The 15,411-nt window shown below is 47.3% G+C and overlaps 1 protein-coding gene across 4 annotated transcripts in view; it reads left to right on the top strand.

Annotated features, from left to right (window-relative positions):
* The first annotated feature begins 2,724 nt into the window (after positions 1–2,724).
* CTPS2 (CTP synthase 2) overlaps positions 2,725–15,411 on the top strand; it is a 126,085-nt gene continuing 113,398 nt past the window's right edge. The window contains exons 1-2 of one of the 4 annotated variants that reach the window (XM_047764730.1): positions 2,725–2,985; positions 9,848–10,052. In XM_047764730.1, the coding sequence (XP_047620686.1) occupies positions 9,887–10,052 (166 nt within the window). In that variant the 5' untranslated portion in view covers positions 2,725–2,985; positions 9,848–9,886. Of the gene's footprint in view, positions 3,201–5,138; positions 5,157–9,847; positions 10,053–15,411 lie in introns of those variants that run through there. The other 3 variants (XM_047764731.1, XM_047764728.1, XM_047764732.1) reach the window with 3 other exon arrangements.

Genomic DNA, 15,411 nt, shown 5'->3' with positions numbered 1-15,411 from the left:
AACGCGGGGTCTGAGCCGCGTCTGCGACCTACACCACAGCTCACAGCAACGCCGGATCCTTAACCCACTGGGTGAGGCCAGGGATTGAACGTGCATCCTTATGAATACGAGTTGGGTTCGTAACCCACTGAACCACGACAGGAACTCCCCAATTTTTCCCATTTTAGATAATAATAACCCCATTCGTATTTACTCACTATCCTTCATCCGTTGGCTTCCTAGATTAATAGAAGAAGGATGAGGACTTACAACCTGTGGTGAAGAGCTTGGCTTTGGGGACAGTTCGTTATTTTGCTGGGGACACTCCACATCTCTAAGCTTTGGGTTCTTAATTATACAAAGGGGGTCACAGTACCTGTCTTGGTTGTGAAAAGGAAATGAGGTACTGCCAGGTGGAAGGAAGCCTTTCACACAAGGCAGCTATTAAGTATCACCATCGATGTCAGCCTGTTTCACAAGCAGCCTTTCCACTAGGTCCTTTGGGAGACTTGTTTCACAACAAACCCCTTTGCGCTTCCAGCCTTTTTACAAGATGTTTCCGTCTTAAAAAAACAAACAAACAAACAAACAAACAACTTGGCCTCCATGGTGACTTTCATCTCCCCTACTGTTTCTGCTGAGTGGAGCCTCTGCTCATTTTCCCAGAGCTTGACATTACTATTCCCATATTCCCAGCTCCTTACTGCTGCTTCCATGACACTGCTGTGCCATTTCTTGTTTCTTTCTTTTTCTTTTTTTTTTTTTTTTCGGTCTTTATAAGGCCGCACCTGCAGCATATGGAAGTTCCCAGGCCAGAGGTCCAGTCGGAGCACAGCTGCCGGCCTACGCCACAGCCACAGCCACACCAGATCTGAGCCTCGTCTGCAACCTACTCCACAGCTCACGGCAACGCCAGATCCTTAGCTCACTCAGCGAGGCCAGGGATCAAACCCACATTCTCATGGATACTAGTCTGATTCGTTTCTGCTGTACAACAGGAACTCTCTGTCTGTCATTCTTTATTTTATTTGATAATGATTTTTATTTTTTCCATGCTAGCTGGTTTACAGTGTTCTGTCAATTTTCTATCGTACAGCAAGGTGATCCAGGGATACATAGATGTGTACATTCTTTTTCTTTTTGGCCGGGCCCAAGGCATGTGAAAGTTCCCAGGCCGGGGCACCCCCTGCGGTGACAAGGAGGGGTCCTCAACCTGCTGTGCCACAAGAGACCTCCTGCTCTGTCATTCTTGGTGGGGAGACACTCCCTTTTGTTTTGAAACTCAGTGAATTTTGCCATACATTCCTCTACCACAGCCTGTTGCTGTCACCTACTAGCTTTGGTTCCTTCGCATGCACCGAAGACGATTCCTTGGCCTCAGCGCACTCCTCCAAGTTCCACCATCCTCCAGGGACCTTGATGTGCCCCACCCTGGCCTGGTGGGCGCTCGACCCAATTCCAGTGACATCCATCTCATGTGACACTGTTCGGGTCAGACCTGGAATGCCTTCTCCTTGGACATCACCGACACCTCACTGTGGTGACAACTCCTCAGTCCCTTCATTCCCATAGGCCTTTATCTTTTGTTCCACCTCTTTCCTTTCTCCCAGTCTCTCCGCTCCCCGCTCCTCTCCCTTCCTGGCCTCCATGGACTACACCCCTGGTGCCTGCATGACACCAGCACATTCTTTCGGTGTCCTTAACTTCCTCACTCCCATCCTTCTCCTTTTCTCAACCGGCAAACTCTGGTTTTATTACAATTTCCGTATTTATATACCAGCCTACAGAGCCCTTGCACAATTGCAGCCGCACCTCCTTACACAATGCTGGTTTCTAAACTCCGCTAGGTCTTCCTTGAGGCTCATCTCACTCTAATGACTCAAGTGACTCCCCTGGTTATTCAAAATTTTCACCACTTTGCTACCCCTTCCATCTCACTCCAAACCCTCCTATAGTCCCTAGTTAGGTCCTCTGTCCTTCATTGGTTTGTGTATGTTTATCCCTTGCCTTCTCAGCCTCTTGTAGCCTTTCCCGGTACCAAGCATCTTCCAAATACTCTTTTAAAAAAAAGTCACAGTCCCGGAGTTCCCGTCGTGGCTCAGTGGTGAACGAATCCGACTAGGAACCATGAGGTTACAGGTTCGATCCCTGGCCTTGCTCAGTGGGTTAAGAATCCAGCATTGCCGTGAGCTGTGGTGTAGGTTGCAGACGTCTACCCCCCATATGCTGCGGGTGCCGCCTTAGAAAATACAAAAAAAAAAAAAAGAAAGAAAGAAAAAAAAGTCATTCCTATACACACTGTTGTATATCAAAAAGATAATTAACAAGAACCTACAGTAGAGCACAGGGACATCTACTCAACAGTCTGTAATAACCTACACGGAAAAAAGGAATGGATGTGTGTATTCGTATTGTTGAGTCACCTTGTTGGACACCTGAAACTAATACATTGCAAATCAACTATATGCCAATAAAATTTTTAAAAAGTCACTCCGCGAAGCCCTGACTGTCCTCCCCCTGCCCCTCGCATTTTTAATTGTTTAATTTTAATCTTAGTTATGTGTGTACTGTTCTAGGAACCTTACTGATTCAAAGAGACGTGTAGACCCCCCCCCCCAGACCGTGAGTCCCTCAAAGGCCAGCACCTCTTGTCATCGCCGTCCTCTGCTCGGAGCTCCCGCACTTAACTGGCGCGCGAGAGGGGAGCTTTCGGTGACCGAGGAAGCGCTTTCCCGCGCCGAGAGCGGGACGGGAGGACCCGAGAAGGGTCTGGGCGTGTCGAGGGGCCGGGGCGCCGGGAACGTGGCGTTCACCCGCGTCCCCGAGGTGCTGGTGCTCAGCGAGCCGCGGAGGGGAGGAGCAGTCCCCGGGCTGAACCAGGCCCGGGGCCAAGTGCGTCCAGGGCGGAGGGTGACGGGAAGCCACCGGTGCCCGAGGAGTCATTTTTGGGGCGCTTGTTTCGGAGCGTTGCACAAACCCGAGCGCCAACTCCGAGAGCTCACCGGCGTGAGTCAGCGGGACCCGCGGCCGCAGAAGAGGGGGAGGTGGGCGAGGAGGGCGCCGCGCACCCCGAGGCCCGCGCGGACGACGGCGGGAAGGGCCCAGGGGCGACTTGGGACACCCCTAGCGGCAGCCCCCTCCCCAGCCCGACAGGTGAGCGCGGGAGGGCCTCGGGGCGGAGCCTGCCGTCCTCCCCGGCCTCCCTCGGCGCCGCTGCCCAGGTAAGCCCGGGCCCGGGCCTCCGCGCCGGGGTCGCCCGCGCGCCCGCGCCCCCAGCTCCGGCGCGCACGTGGGGCCGGGCGCCTTTGTCCCCGCCGAGGGCGGCCGCCGCGCGTGCGTCCCCGCACCCCCGCGCGCAGCCGGGACCCTGCGAGCCCGCCCTGCGGCGGCCCGCGGCCCGGGGCCCAGAGCGGCGAGTCGGCGAGCGGCACTGCTGCGCGCCCCCGGCCTCGGAACCGGGCGCCGGGGCCGGTCGCGCCCCCGGCGTTACTCCTCCGGGGCCCGGGAGCCCTGAGATGGCGTTGACGGAAGTGCAGCCTCGCGCCGAGATGGCTTTTCTGTTCCTTCCCCCGCCCGGGGCACCGGTTAAACCGGGACCCTAGCGTGGCCCCGGATCGGAGCTGGTTAGGGCGCGCTGAGCCCAAGTCCGCTGCTGCTACAACACAGCTTGCTTTCTGCAACAGTTTCTCCGCATTTGATGGATACCTGACAGTCAAGAAAAAGCTCCCGTTTTAAATGTGCAGGTCGGGGACTCGCCAAATTATACACGCACGTAACCACTACCCCAGTGTAGACAGAGACCATTTCCAGCACTCCAGAAGGTTGCCTCTTGCTCCTCTCCCGTCATTGCACAAGCCCCCTCACCCCTTGATTTCCATCAGAGCTTAGAGTAGTTCTAGAACTTCATAAAATGGGATCATTCAGTAAGTACTCTTTGGTTTTTGACCACTTATTAAATGGCCGTCATTGAGAAGGTATCTCTTGGTGCTTCTGATGTTCTTAGTTGCTCTAGGCCTGTCCTGTCCAGTGTGGTAGCCCCCGCTCACTACATGTGGCTCTTGAGCACAGGAAATGTGGCGAGTCTGAATTGAGAAATGCTGTAAGTAGACACAGCTAATTTCAGTGACAGTACAAAAAAAAAAAAAGATGTCAATAATCTCACCAGAACAGTCTTAACACTGGTTATATGTTGAATGATAGTATTTTGGATGCACTGGGTTAAATAAGATATTATCAAAATAAACTCGATCTGTTTCTTTTTTAATATGGCTACTGGAAAACTTCAACTTATGCAAGTGTAATGTTTTTATTGGACAGCAGGCAGCCCTACACACTCCGATGTTGCAGACAATTGGTTCTGCTCACTGCTGATAAGAGTAAATGTAAACCTTGTTCTTCACAGGAGAGGGAAAAAAAATCCCGATTCTAGAAGTAGCCTGAAGAACCTTATCTTTCTGTCGTTTTAACATTGTTGCTTCAGATTTACTTGTTTGCTTAAGAGGTAGAATGAACTAGGCCGCCTCTTGGTAGTAAGTTCCCTTTTCAGGAAGGACTTTGTAAAATCTCTGATGTGCTTAAAAAGGTATCTTGTGCTTTTGGAAATAGAGAAAACTAATAATTGCCTGCAGCCTAACCACCTGAAGATATTCAAATGCAGCACTTTGGTGTAATTTGACCAGTCTTCATTTTTAAAAAAAGTTGAGATAACATTATATTTAATTTATACCCTGCTCTATTTGTGGGAAATAAGCATATCTTTAACCTCCTGTGCCAGGCAGGGGATTGAACCTGCATCCTGGTGCTACAGAGATGCTGCCAATCCCATTGCTCCACAGCGGGAACTCTGACATAGGCTTGTCTTACGTGAAAGATTTTCAGGCTTTTTGGCAACCGCATAATGTGACTTCTCATGAATGTGCTCCAGTTTTCTACGGCGTTTTTCCATTTTGCTAACTTTTACAAATGGGAAGATATTTTAATAGTGTGACAGTGCTAGAATAAAGTAGTTATAGCTCTGCTTATTTGCCTTTTATCCCACAGGAAAGGTGAAGACCAAGAGGGCAGAGACCTTGACTTTTTGTTCACCCCCACATCCCAACATAGTCTCCGTGAAGATGCGGGTTCGATCCCTGGCCTTGCTCAGTGGGTTAAGGATCTGGAGTTGCCGCAAGCTTCATGTAGGTTGCAGATGGGGCTTGGATCTGGAGTGACTGTGGCTGTGGTGTAGGCCAGCAGCTGCAGCTCCAATTTGACCCCTAGCCTGGGAACCTCCATATTTTGAGGGCACGGCCCTAAAAAGACCCCCCCCCCAAAAAAAAACTTTAGGTAGGAAAGGGACCGGTAGAAAAGAAAGACTTCTTGGGTCTTCTATTTCTTAAAAATCGACCTAAGTTAATCCTCATGCTAAAGAGGCACATTTTGGGGTGGCAGATTTTGCTTCCCTAGAGAACAGACACTCAATAAACATTTGTGAGCAAGTTCCCTTGTGGCATAACAGGTTAAGGATCAGGCGTTGCTGCAACCTTGGCGTTGTGGCACAGGCCACAATCGTATCGAGGTTTGAGGGTTCAAGGGTTCAATCCCTGGCTCTGGAATTTCCATATGCTGCAGGTGCAGCCGAAAGGAGGAAAAAAAAAAAAGTGCGCTGACTGAATCAGTGAGTAGATGGCTTTGAAAAATAACAACTAACCCTGATTTTGCACTTGGGTGCTCTCTTTGTAAATGTCCACACAGCTCTAGAAGGCAGGCAGTGGTGTTAGTTCTGTGTACTACACAGGTGGAGAAAATCAAGGTTTAGAAAAGTTGAAGAAGGAATTCCTGTTGTGGCGCAGTGGAAACAATCCGACTAGGAACCATGAGGTTGAGAGTTCGATCCCTGGCCTCGCTCAGTGGGTTAAGGAGCTGGCGTGGCCGTGAGCTGTGGTGTAGGTCGAAGACGTGGCTCACATCCCGTGTTGCTGTGGCTGTGGTGTAGGCCGGCGGCTACAACTCTGATTTGACCCCTAGCCTGGGAACCTCCATATGCTGAGGGTGTGGCCCTAAGAAGAAGAAGAAAAAAAAAAGTTGAAGAAGTTGCCAGGGGTCATAGCTGTAAGTGACAGAGTCAGCACTTGACCTCAGACGGTCTGACTCCAAAGGAGGGGCACTTAACGAAATAGGAAAAAAAAAAAAAATCCACATTGGGAAGATGGGGAAATTACCACCCTAAGACCTCCTGGGCTAGCAGGAGTGGCAAGAGATGAATATTCAGTTACTTTTTGGGTCCGCAGGAGGTGCAGTCTGCATTCTGGGTTTGGAGTAAGAAAATTATAGGCTAAATCTAGTTCTGCTGAGTGGATGGCCAGGTGACTAGGAAGGAGCAGTGGTGGTCTTGAACGTGATCAACTGTAGGGCGTAGAGAAAGGCGGGCCCAGGGACTTGGAAGCCACTGAAATCACTTGGGACTTGTATATTTTGAATGGCTTCACAGTTTACTCGCCCTGTCTGGGGTCAGCTAGTTCAAATGGAACTCTAAGCTGAGATAATGCTACAGCTTTTAAGTTAAGCTGGTTTGTTTTGAAAGTAGAGGCAACTACCAAATCAGAATGGGCATTTCTTCATGCAGCACAAACAAGATAAGCAGGTAACTGACATCATTCCTACCTGGTTGCATTTGCACTACTTTCCAGGTATTTAAAAATCGCGTGAATTATAATAGAAAGTGGGATGTAAGGCTCTCGGCTTTTGTTAGTTACTCTCTTTTCTGGTAGTTGCAATTCTGTATTAATATTTGCCTGCCTCTGGGACCACCCGGGTGATGCCGTTAAGGCTCACGGTCCTGTGCTCGGTGAAATGGCGAGGCCCCTGCCCACGCTCAAGGGAGAAACAGTAGTACTCAGCGTGGAGAAAAACCAAGTAGCTCTTGGGTTTCCTGTCTGCCTCTAAAATGAAAGGGTTTGAATCAGCAGAACAGTCAAAATTTCCTTGTGACATAATTTCTTTTTTTCTGCTTGACTCTTTCTGCCTGATGAAAAGAATGGTTAAAGAAATGGATTCTGGAGTTCCCGTCGTGGAGCAGTGGTTAACAAATCCGACTAGGAATCATAAGGTCTCGGGTTCGATCCCTGGCCTTGCTCAGTGGGTTAAAGATCCGGCGTTGCTGTGAGCTGTGGTGTAGGTCGCAGATGTGGCTCGGATCCTGCATTGCTGTGGCTCTGGCGTAGGCCGGTGGCTACAGCTCCGATTCGACCCCTAGCCTGGGAACCTCCATGTGCCGAAGGAGCGGCCCTAGAAAAGGCAAAAAGACAAAAAAAAAAGAAGAAGAAATGGATTCAGTGTTCCCCATGCTTAGTTGAGGAGGATACATTTATTATTATTAATAGTTACATTAATAGCTAACTTTTATTCCGTTCTTATGCTGTGTTGATACAGGGATCAGTTTTGACCCCCTCTAAGGCAGGTGTCCGAAAACATTCTCTGTATAGTAAATATTTCAGGCTTTGTGGGGCCTGAGGTCTCTCTCTCCCTTTTTTTTTTTTTTTTTGCTTTTTAGGGCCACACTCGAGGCATATGGAAGTTCCCAAGCTAGGCATCCTATCAGAGCTATAGTTGCTGGCCACAGCCATAGCAATTCGGAATCCGAGCCTCGTCTGCCACCTACACCACAGCTCATGGCAACGACAGATTCTTAACCCACTGATTGGGGCCAGGGATCGAAGCCGCATCCTCATGGATACTAGTTGGATTTGTTTCTGCTGCACCACATCGGGAACTCGTGGTGGTCTCTTTTCACAGCCACTGAGCTCTGCCCTTGTAGCAAGAAAGCTGCCTTAGCCATTCTGTAAATGATGGGTGTGGCTGTGTGCTAATAAGACTTGATTTATGGACCCTGAAGTTTGAGTTTCATATAATTTTAATGTGTCATGAAATATCCTTCTTTTGAGCTTTTCTCAGTCATTGAAGATGTCAAACAGCCTTAGCTTGGAGACCAGACAACACCAGACAGTGGGTCAGATGTGACCTGTGGGTCCTGGTGTCCTGACCTCTGTTCTGTATACCTTAGCTCATTTCATCCTCACAATCCCCTGCAAGATTTTTTTTTTTTGTCTTTTTGCTGTTTCTTGGGCCGCTCCTGCGGCATATGGAGGTTCCCAGGCTAGGGGTCTAATCGGAGCTGCAGCCACCGGCCTACGCCAGAGCCACAGCAACCTGGGATCCAAGCCGCGTCTGCAACCTACACCACAGCTCACAGCAACGCCAGATCGTTAACCCACTGAGCAAGGGCAGGGACTGAACCAGCAACCTCATGGTTCCTAGTCGGATTCGTTAACCACTGCGCCACAACGGGAACTCCAAGATTTTTTTTTTTAATGTTGGCATATTTGAATATCGATGACAGAAAAGAGACTATTTTCAGAGCCATTTCAGCTTCACAGCAAACCTGAGCGGAAGATACTGAGTTCTCTGCCCACTCCCATTGCCTTCCCCGCCATCACCATCCTGAACCAGGGAAGTACATCTGTTACAGCCACTGAACCGACACCGACACATGCTTATCATTCCAAGTTTGTACGTTAGAGTTCACTCCTGGTGTTACTCGTTTTATGAATTTGGACAAATGTATACTGACATGTATCTCCCACTGTCGTATCATAGACTCGTTTCACCGCCCTAAAAATCCTCTGTGCTTTTCCTATTCATCCCTCCGTCCCCTCTAACCCTTGATAACAACTCATCTTTTTACTGCTTCCATAGTTTTGCCTTTTGCAGAATGTCATATAGTTGGAATCACAGAGTCTGTAGCCTTTTCAGATTGACTTCTTTCACTGAGTGACATGACTTTGTTTCCTCCATGTCTTTTCTTTTTTTCTTTTTTTGTCTTTTTTGTCTCTTTATGTTGTTGTTGTTGTTGCTATTTCTTGGGCCGCTCCCGCGGCATATGGAGGTTCCCAGGCTAGGGGTTGACTCGGAGCTGTAGCCACCGGCCTATGCCAGAGCCACAGCAACGCGGGATCTGAGCCTACACCACAGCTCACGGCAACGCAACCTACACCACAGCTCACGGCAACGCCGGATCGTTAACCCACTGAGCAAGGGCAGGGACCGAACCCGCAACCTCATGATTCCTAGTCAGATTCGTTAACCACTGTGCCACGACGGGAACTCCCCTTCCATGTCTTTTCATGGATGGATAGCTCATTTCTTTTTAGAGCTGAATAATATTCCAAGGGAATGGTATTTTTTTAATTCTGTTTCACAGATGAATAAACAGGTACAGAAAGGATTCGTAACTTGCTCAGGTACGGCTTGTACAGATCTGTCTGACCTCAGAGCCTGATCTCTCTCTCTTTTTTTTTTTGTCTTTTGTCTTTTTAGGGCCGCACCCACGGCATGTGAAGGTTCCCAGGCTAGGGGTTGAATCAGAGCCGTAGCCGCCGGCCTACATCGCAGCCACAAGCAACACCAGATCTGAGCCACATCCGCGACCTACACCACAGCTCACGGCAATGCCGGATGCTTATCCCACTGAGCGAGGCTAGGGATCGAACCTGCAACCTCATGGTTCCTAGTCAGATTCGTTTACGCTGTGCCATGATGGGAACTCCCCAGAGCCTGATGTCTTAAAAATGTTACCATGCCTCTGAATCGCAGAGAAAGGTGGCTTCTTATGATGAAGTTTGTCACGTGACAGACTTGGTGGCGTCAGACATGTTGCAGGAAGTATCCCCATCTTCCCGCATATTAAGAAAAACCTAGAAGATAAGACGTTGCAAATATTTAGATAGAAAAAGTGCTGTGTGCCTTTTAAATTCTGGCTTAACATGCTCTCTGCTTTACTGGTTTGAGAAAATGTTTCTGTTCCCTGACCTTTAATTTTATTACCTTTCAGATTATATCTGGGTGCTGGCACCCAGCCACTCCTCTGCCAATGAAGTACATCTTGGTCACTGGTGGGGTCATCTCGGGCATCGGTAAAGGGATCATCGCCAGCAGCATTGGGACGATTCTAAAATCATGTGGACTCCGAGTTACTGCCATCAAAATCGACCCCTATATAAACATCGATGCAGGCACTTTTTCGCCTTATGAGCACGGTATGAAAAGAACCACTCTCCCCCTGTAAAGCACTGCGTTCAATTGTGGTTCTTCCATGAATGTTGGGTCATTTCTTTAGGATAGAGTTCCAGAAGTAGAGTGACTGGATCATACATTATGGATCCGTGAATGTTCTCATGGTTTTTGATACAGTTTTCAGATGGCTGAAGATACTCCAAATTAGTCCACCCCGGTGTGTGATGATACCATTTCACTGCACCTTTTGCAGGATGGATTATATTTTGTTTTATTTTTTCATAAAGGTAATATATTTCTCAACATTTCATTGTTAAGAGAAAAACTCAAGACAGTACTGAGTGAATTGCCAATTATATTGACAATATAGACGGGAACTCCTATGCTAATTATTTTTTAAAAGGCACTAGCCCTTACGTACTTTCTTTTTCTTTTTAAATTACTTTTTTGGAGTTCCCATCAAGGCGCAGTGGAAACGCATCCGACTAGGAACCATGAGGGTGTGGGTTCGATCCCTGGCCTCGCTCAGTGGGTTGAGGATCTGGCATTGCCGTGAGCTGTGGTGTAGGTCGCAGATGCAGCTCGGATCTGGCGTTGCTCGTGGCTCTGGCATAGGCCGGTGGCTACAGCTCCGATTCGACCCCTAGCATGGGAACCTCCATATGCCGCAGGTGCAGGCCTCAAAAGACCAAAGACAGGGAGTTCCCATCGTGGCGCAGTGGTTAACGAATCCGACTAGGAACCATGAGGTTGCGGGTTCGGTCCCTGCCCTTGCTCAGTGGGTTAACGATCCGGCGTTGCCGTGAGCTGTGGTGTAGGTTGCAGACGCGGCTCGGATCCTGCGTTGCTGTGGCTCTGGCGTAGGCCGGTGGCTACAGCTCCGATTCAACCCCTAGCCTGGGAACCTCCATATGCCGCAGGAGCGGCCCAAGAAATAGCAACAAAAAAGACAAAAAGCCAAAAAAAAAATTACTCTTTTATTTTATTTATTTCTTTTAAAATTTTTTACAGCTATACCTGTGGCATGTGGAAGTTCCTGGGCTAGGGGTTGAATCAGAGCTGCAGCTGCTGGCCTGTGCCTCAGCCACAGCAATACTAGATTTGATCTGCATCTTCAGCCTACACCACCGCTTGCAGCAATGCCAGATCTTTAACCCACTAAGTGAGGCCAGGGATCGAACCCGAATCCTCATGGGTGCTAGTCGGGTTATCTTAACTCACTGAGCTACAATGGAAACTCCCTTATATACTTTCTTTTTAAACTTTTTATATACCAGCAAGAAAATGTACAAATCACAGTATACCATCTGATAAAATGAACATACCATGTTAAAAAGCCCCAGATCAAGAACAACAAAGTCCCTTTATGACCCTTCCAGTCTCTTTCCACCTAAAATGACCAAGGTAACCACTATCCTATCTTCTAACATCATAGATTAGTTTTGCTTATTTTCGAATTTTAAATGAACTTAATCTTACAGTCATACTAATTTTTTTTGGTCATACTAATTTTTTTCATTGAAGTATAGATCTTATGTTTCCTTTTGGCCTCTACCTGCTGAGCCACAGAGGAATTTCTCATCGAAGTGTAGTTGATTTCCATTGTTTCAGGCGTTTAGGAAAGTGATTCAGTTATACATATATATACACATATATGTATATATATTCTTTTTTATTTGCTTTTTGTTTTGTTTTGTTTTTTTGCGTTTTGGCAGCATCTGTGGCACGTGGAAGTTCCTAGGCCAGGGATCGAACCCGTGCCACAGCAGTGTCAGTGCTGGATTCTCCAACCCACTGACCCACCAGAGAACTCCTGTATATTCTTTTATTTAATTTTATTTTTTATTTGTTTCTCTCGATGAATTTTATTATATTTATAGTTGCACAGTGATCATCACAACCAAATTTTATAACATTTCCATCCCAAACCCACAGTGCATCCCCCACCCCCTAAACGATCTCCTTGGGAAACCGTAAGTTTTCAAAGTCTGTGAGTCAGTATCTGTTCTGCAAAGAAGTTCATTGTGTCCTTTTTTTAGACTCCACATGTCAGTGACAGCATTTGATGTGGGCGTATCATTGTCTGACTGACTTCACTTAGCATGATAACTTCTGGGTCCATCCATGTTGCTGCAAATGCCGTTATTTTTTCCTTTTTTTTTTTCCTGTCTTTTTTGCTATTTCTTGGGCCGCTCCCGCGGCATATGGAGGTTCCCAGGCTAGGGGTCGAATCGGAGCTGTAGCCACCAGCCTACGCCAGAGCCACAGCAATGCAGGATCTGAGCTGCGTCTGCAACCTACACCACAGCTCACGGCAACGCCGGATGCTTAATCCACTGAGCAAGGCCAGGGATCAAACCTGCAACCCCATGATTCCTAGTCGGATTCATTAACCACTGCGCCACGACAGGAACTCCTATTTTTTCCTTTTGATGGCTGAGTAATATTCCATTGTGTCCGTGTTGTACACCTTCTTTATCCACTCCTGTCGATGGGCATTTAGGTTGTTTCCATGTCTTGGCTATTGTGTATAAGAACTCCTATATATTCTTTTTTAGATTCTTTTCCATTATATATTATTTTAAGATAGTGAATATACTTCCCTGTGTTATATAGTAGGTCTTTTTATCTTTTTTATTTTTTATTTATTTTTTAATTAAATTAAATGAAATTTAATTTTTTTTTGTCTTCTAGGGCCTCACCGGCAGCATATGGAGGTTCCCAGGCTAAGGGTCGAATTGGAGCTGTAGCCACTGGCCTACACCACAGCCACAGCAACACAGGATCTGAGCCGTGTCTGCAACCTACACCACAGCTCACGGCAACGCCAGATCCTTAACCCACTGAGCAAGGTTAGGGATTGAACTGGCATCCTTGTGAATGCTAGTGGTTCATTAACCACTGAGTCACAACGGGAACTCCTATTTTATTTTATTTTATTTTATTTTTTGCCTTTTCTAAGGCCGCTTCTGGGGCGCATTGAAGTTCCCAGGCTAGGGTCTGATCAGAGCTGTAGCCACGAGCCTATGCCAGAGCCACAGCAGCACGGGATCCGAGCCATGTCTGCAACCTACACCATAGCTCACAGCAATGCCAGATCCTTAACCCACTGAGGGAGGCCAGGGATCGAACCTGCATCCTCATGGTTTCTAGTCGGATTCATTAACCACTGTGCCACAGCAGGAACTCCCTATTTTATTTGTTAATTAAAAAAAATTTTTTTTTTTTTTTTGGCTTTCAGGGCTGTACCCGTGGCATATGGAAATTCCAGGCTATGGGTTGAATTGGAGTTGCAGCTGCCGGCCTACGCCACAACCACAGCAGTTCGAGATCTGAGCCGATTCTTCAACCTACACCACAGCTCACAGCTATGCCAGATCCTTAACCTACAGAGGGAGGCCGGGATCGAACCTGCATCCTCATGGATACTGGTCAGGTTCCATACTGTTACTGCTGAGCAACAGTGGGAACTCCCTGTCTATCTTATATGTAGTAATGTGTATCTTTTCATCCTCAATTTCCAGTTTATCCATACCATGATCATACTATTTTTAATCTAATTTTAAAACCATCTACTGTGGATATTTTAATATTCTATACTCATAAAGGCTGCACAGAATTTGTACAATAATAGGAAATAATTTCCAATTTGTGGATACTATAGACAACAATGTGATGGAAAACTTTAAAATTTATTTTTTATTTTTTGTTTTAATTTTTCTTTTCTTTCTTTCTTTCTTTTTTTTTTTGTGTGTGTTTTGTCTTTTTAGGGCCGCACCCACAGCATATGGAGGTTCCCAGGCTAGGGGTCGAATTGGCACTGTAGCCACTGGCCTACACCACAGCCACGGCAACACCTGATCCGAGCCGCGTCTGTGACCTACACCATAGCTCATGGCAACGCTCACGGATCCTTAACCCACTGAGCAAGGCCAAGGATGGAACCCGCAACCTCATGGATACTAGTGGGTTCACTAACCACTGAGCCATGACGGGAACTCCCTAAAATTTATTTTTTAAACATAAATGCCTATGTACAGAATTTCTGATTTGATGGGTAGGTATGTTTTTGAGATTTTTCAGGTTTCGTTGTACCTTTGCTGAATATTATTCTTTTTAAACTGTACTAACCTGAGCATGCATGAAAAAAAATCCCAAAGGGTATCTAATTATTTTAATTTAGATTCCTTTGCTTTTCATTTTGTTGGTGGAATGGCTTGTTCAAGCCCATGGTAGATTGCGTGTTTGTTTGAAGCTCTCACCCAGCTTCCTTCTGTGGCGTCAATTTTCCTGCCCCACTTACTCTGGACTTTGGTCATGTAGTGTGGTTAACTCTTTCTGGTTTGTTTGGAACTGTCCTGGTTTTGAAATTCAAAGTCCTACACGCGGGGAACCCTTTTACTCCTGGGCAAGCCTCTGGTTGGTCACCTTGTTTGGTGACCTGATTTCTTTGGCTCTGTGGGTTATTAGCGAATATGTCATAGGCCTTGTTGAAGCAGAACTTGTCTTTTTTTTCGTTTTTCTTTTCTCTTTTGGCCGCCCCTTGGCATCTGGAGTTCCCGAGCCAGGGATCAGATCCCAGCCACAGTTGCGACCTACGCTGCAGCTACGGCAAGGCTGGCTCCTTTAACCCGCTGTGCTGGGCCAGGAACTGAAACGACATCCTGGCACTGCAGAGATGCTGCCGTAACTGTTGCACAGCAGAGGGAACTCCAGAAGCAGAACTTTTCAGTGCAAGGGCATGATTAGGTTCGGTCTTCTTGTGTTTCTGCCCTCTGCTGTGACGGCTGCCTGCCCCAGACAGGGATTTCTCCTTCGACCTGGGTCCTCGAATAAGAAGACACAGGGTAGGAGTTCCCGTCGTAGCGCAGTGGTTAACAAATCCGACTAGGAACCATGAGGTTGCGGGTTCGATCCCTGGCCTTGCTCAGTGGGTTAAGGATCCGGTGTTGCCGTGAGCTGTGGTGTAGGTCACAGACTCGGCTTGGATCCCACGTTGCTGTGGCTCTGGCGTAGGCTCGTGGCTACAGCTCCGATTAGACCCCTAGCCTGGGAGCCTCCATATGCCACAGGAGCGGCCCAAGAAATGGCAAAAAGCCAAAAAAAAAGAAGTTAAGATGATCAAAGTACAAAGACTTTGCCAGAGACTGGCAATTCCTGATTAATATGAGAAAGTAGAAGCTCAACTGGAAATGGAATATGGGAAATATGAAAATATTGCAGTTCCATCATTTCGTTCTTTCGTCCTTAAAGTTAGAGATCTTTCGGACCCCATGTAGGTATCTTATGAGAGACACATTAATGAGACCATAAAAGGCTTCTGATTATGTTTGGAAGCTAGCCAACCTTTTTATGCTGTGAACATCTATCACCAGGAGTAAA

The sequence above is a fragment of the Phacochoerus africanus genome, chromosome X (genome assembly GCF_016906955.1).
Source record: "Phacochoerus africanus isolate WHEZ1 chromosome X, ROS_Pafr_v1, whole genome shotgun sequence".
Lineage (NCBI taxonomy): Eukaryota > Metazoa > Chordata > Mammalia > Artiodactyla > Suidae > Phacochoerus > Phacochoerus africanus.
This window is presented reverse-complemented; position numbering and strand designations above follow the sequence as displayed.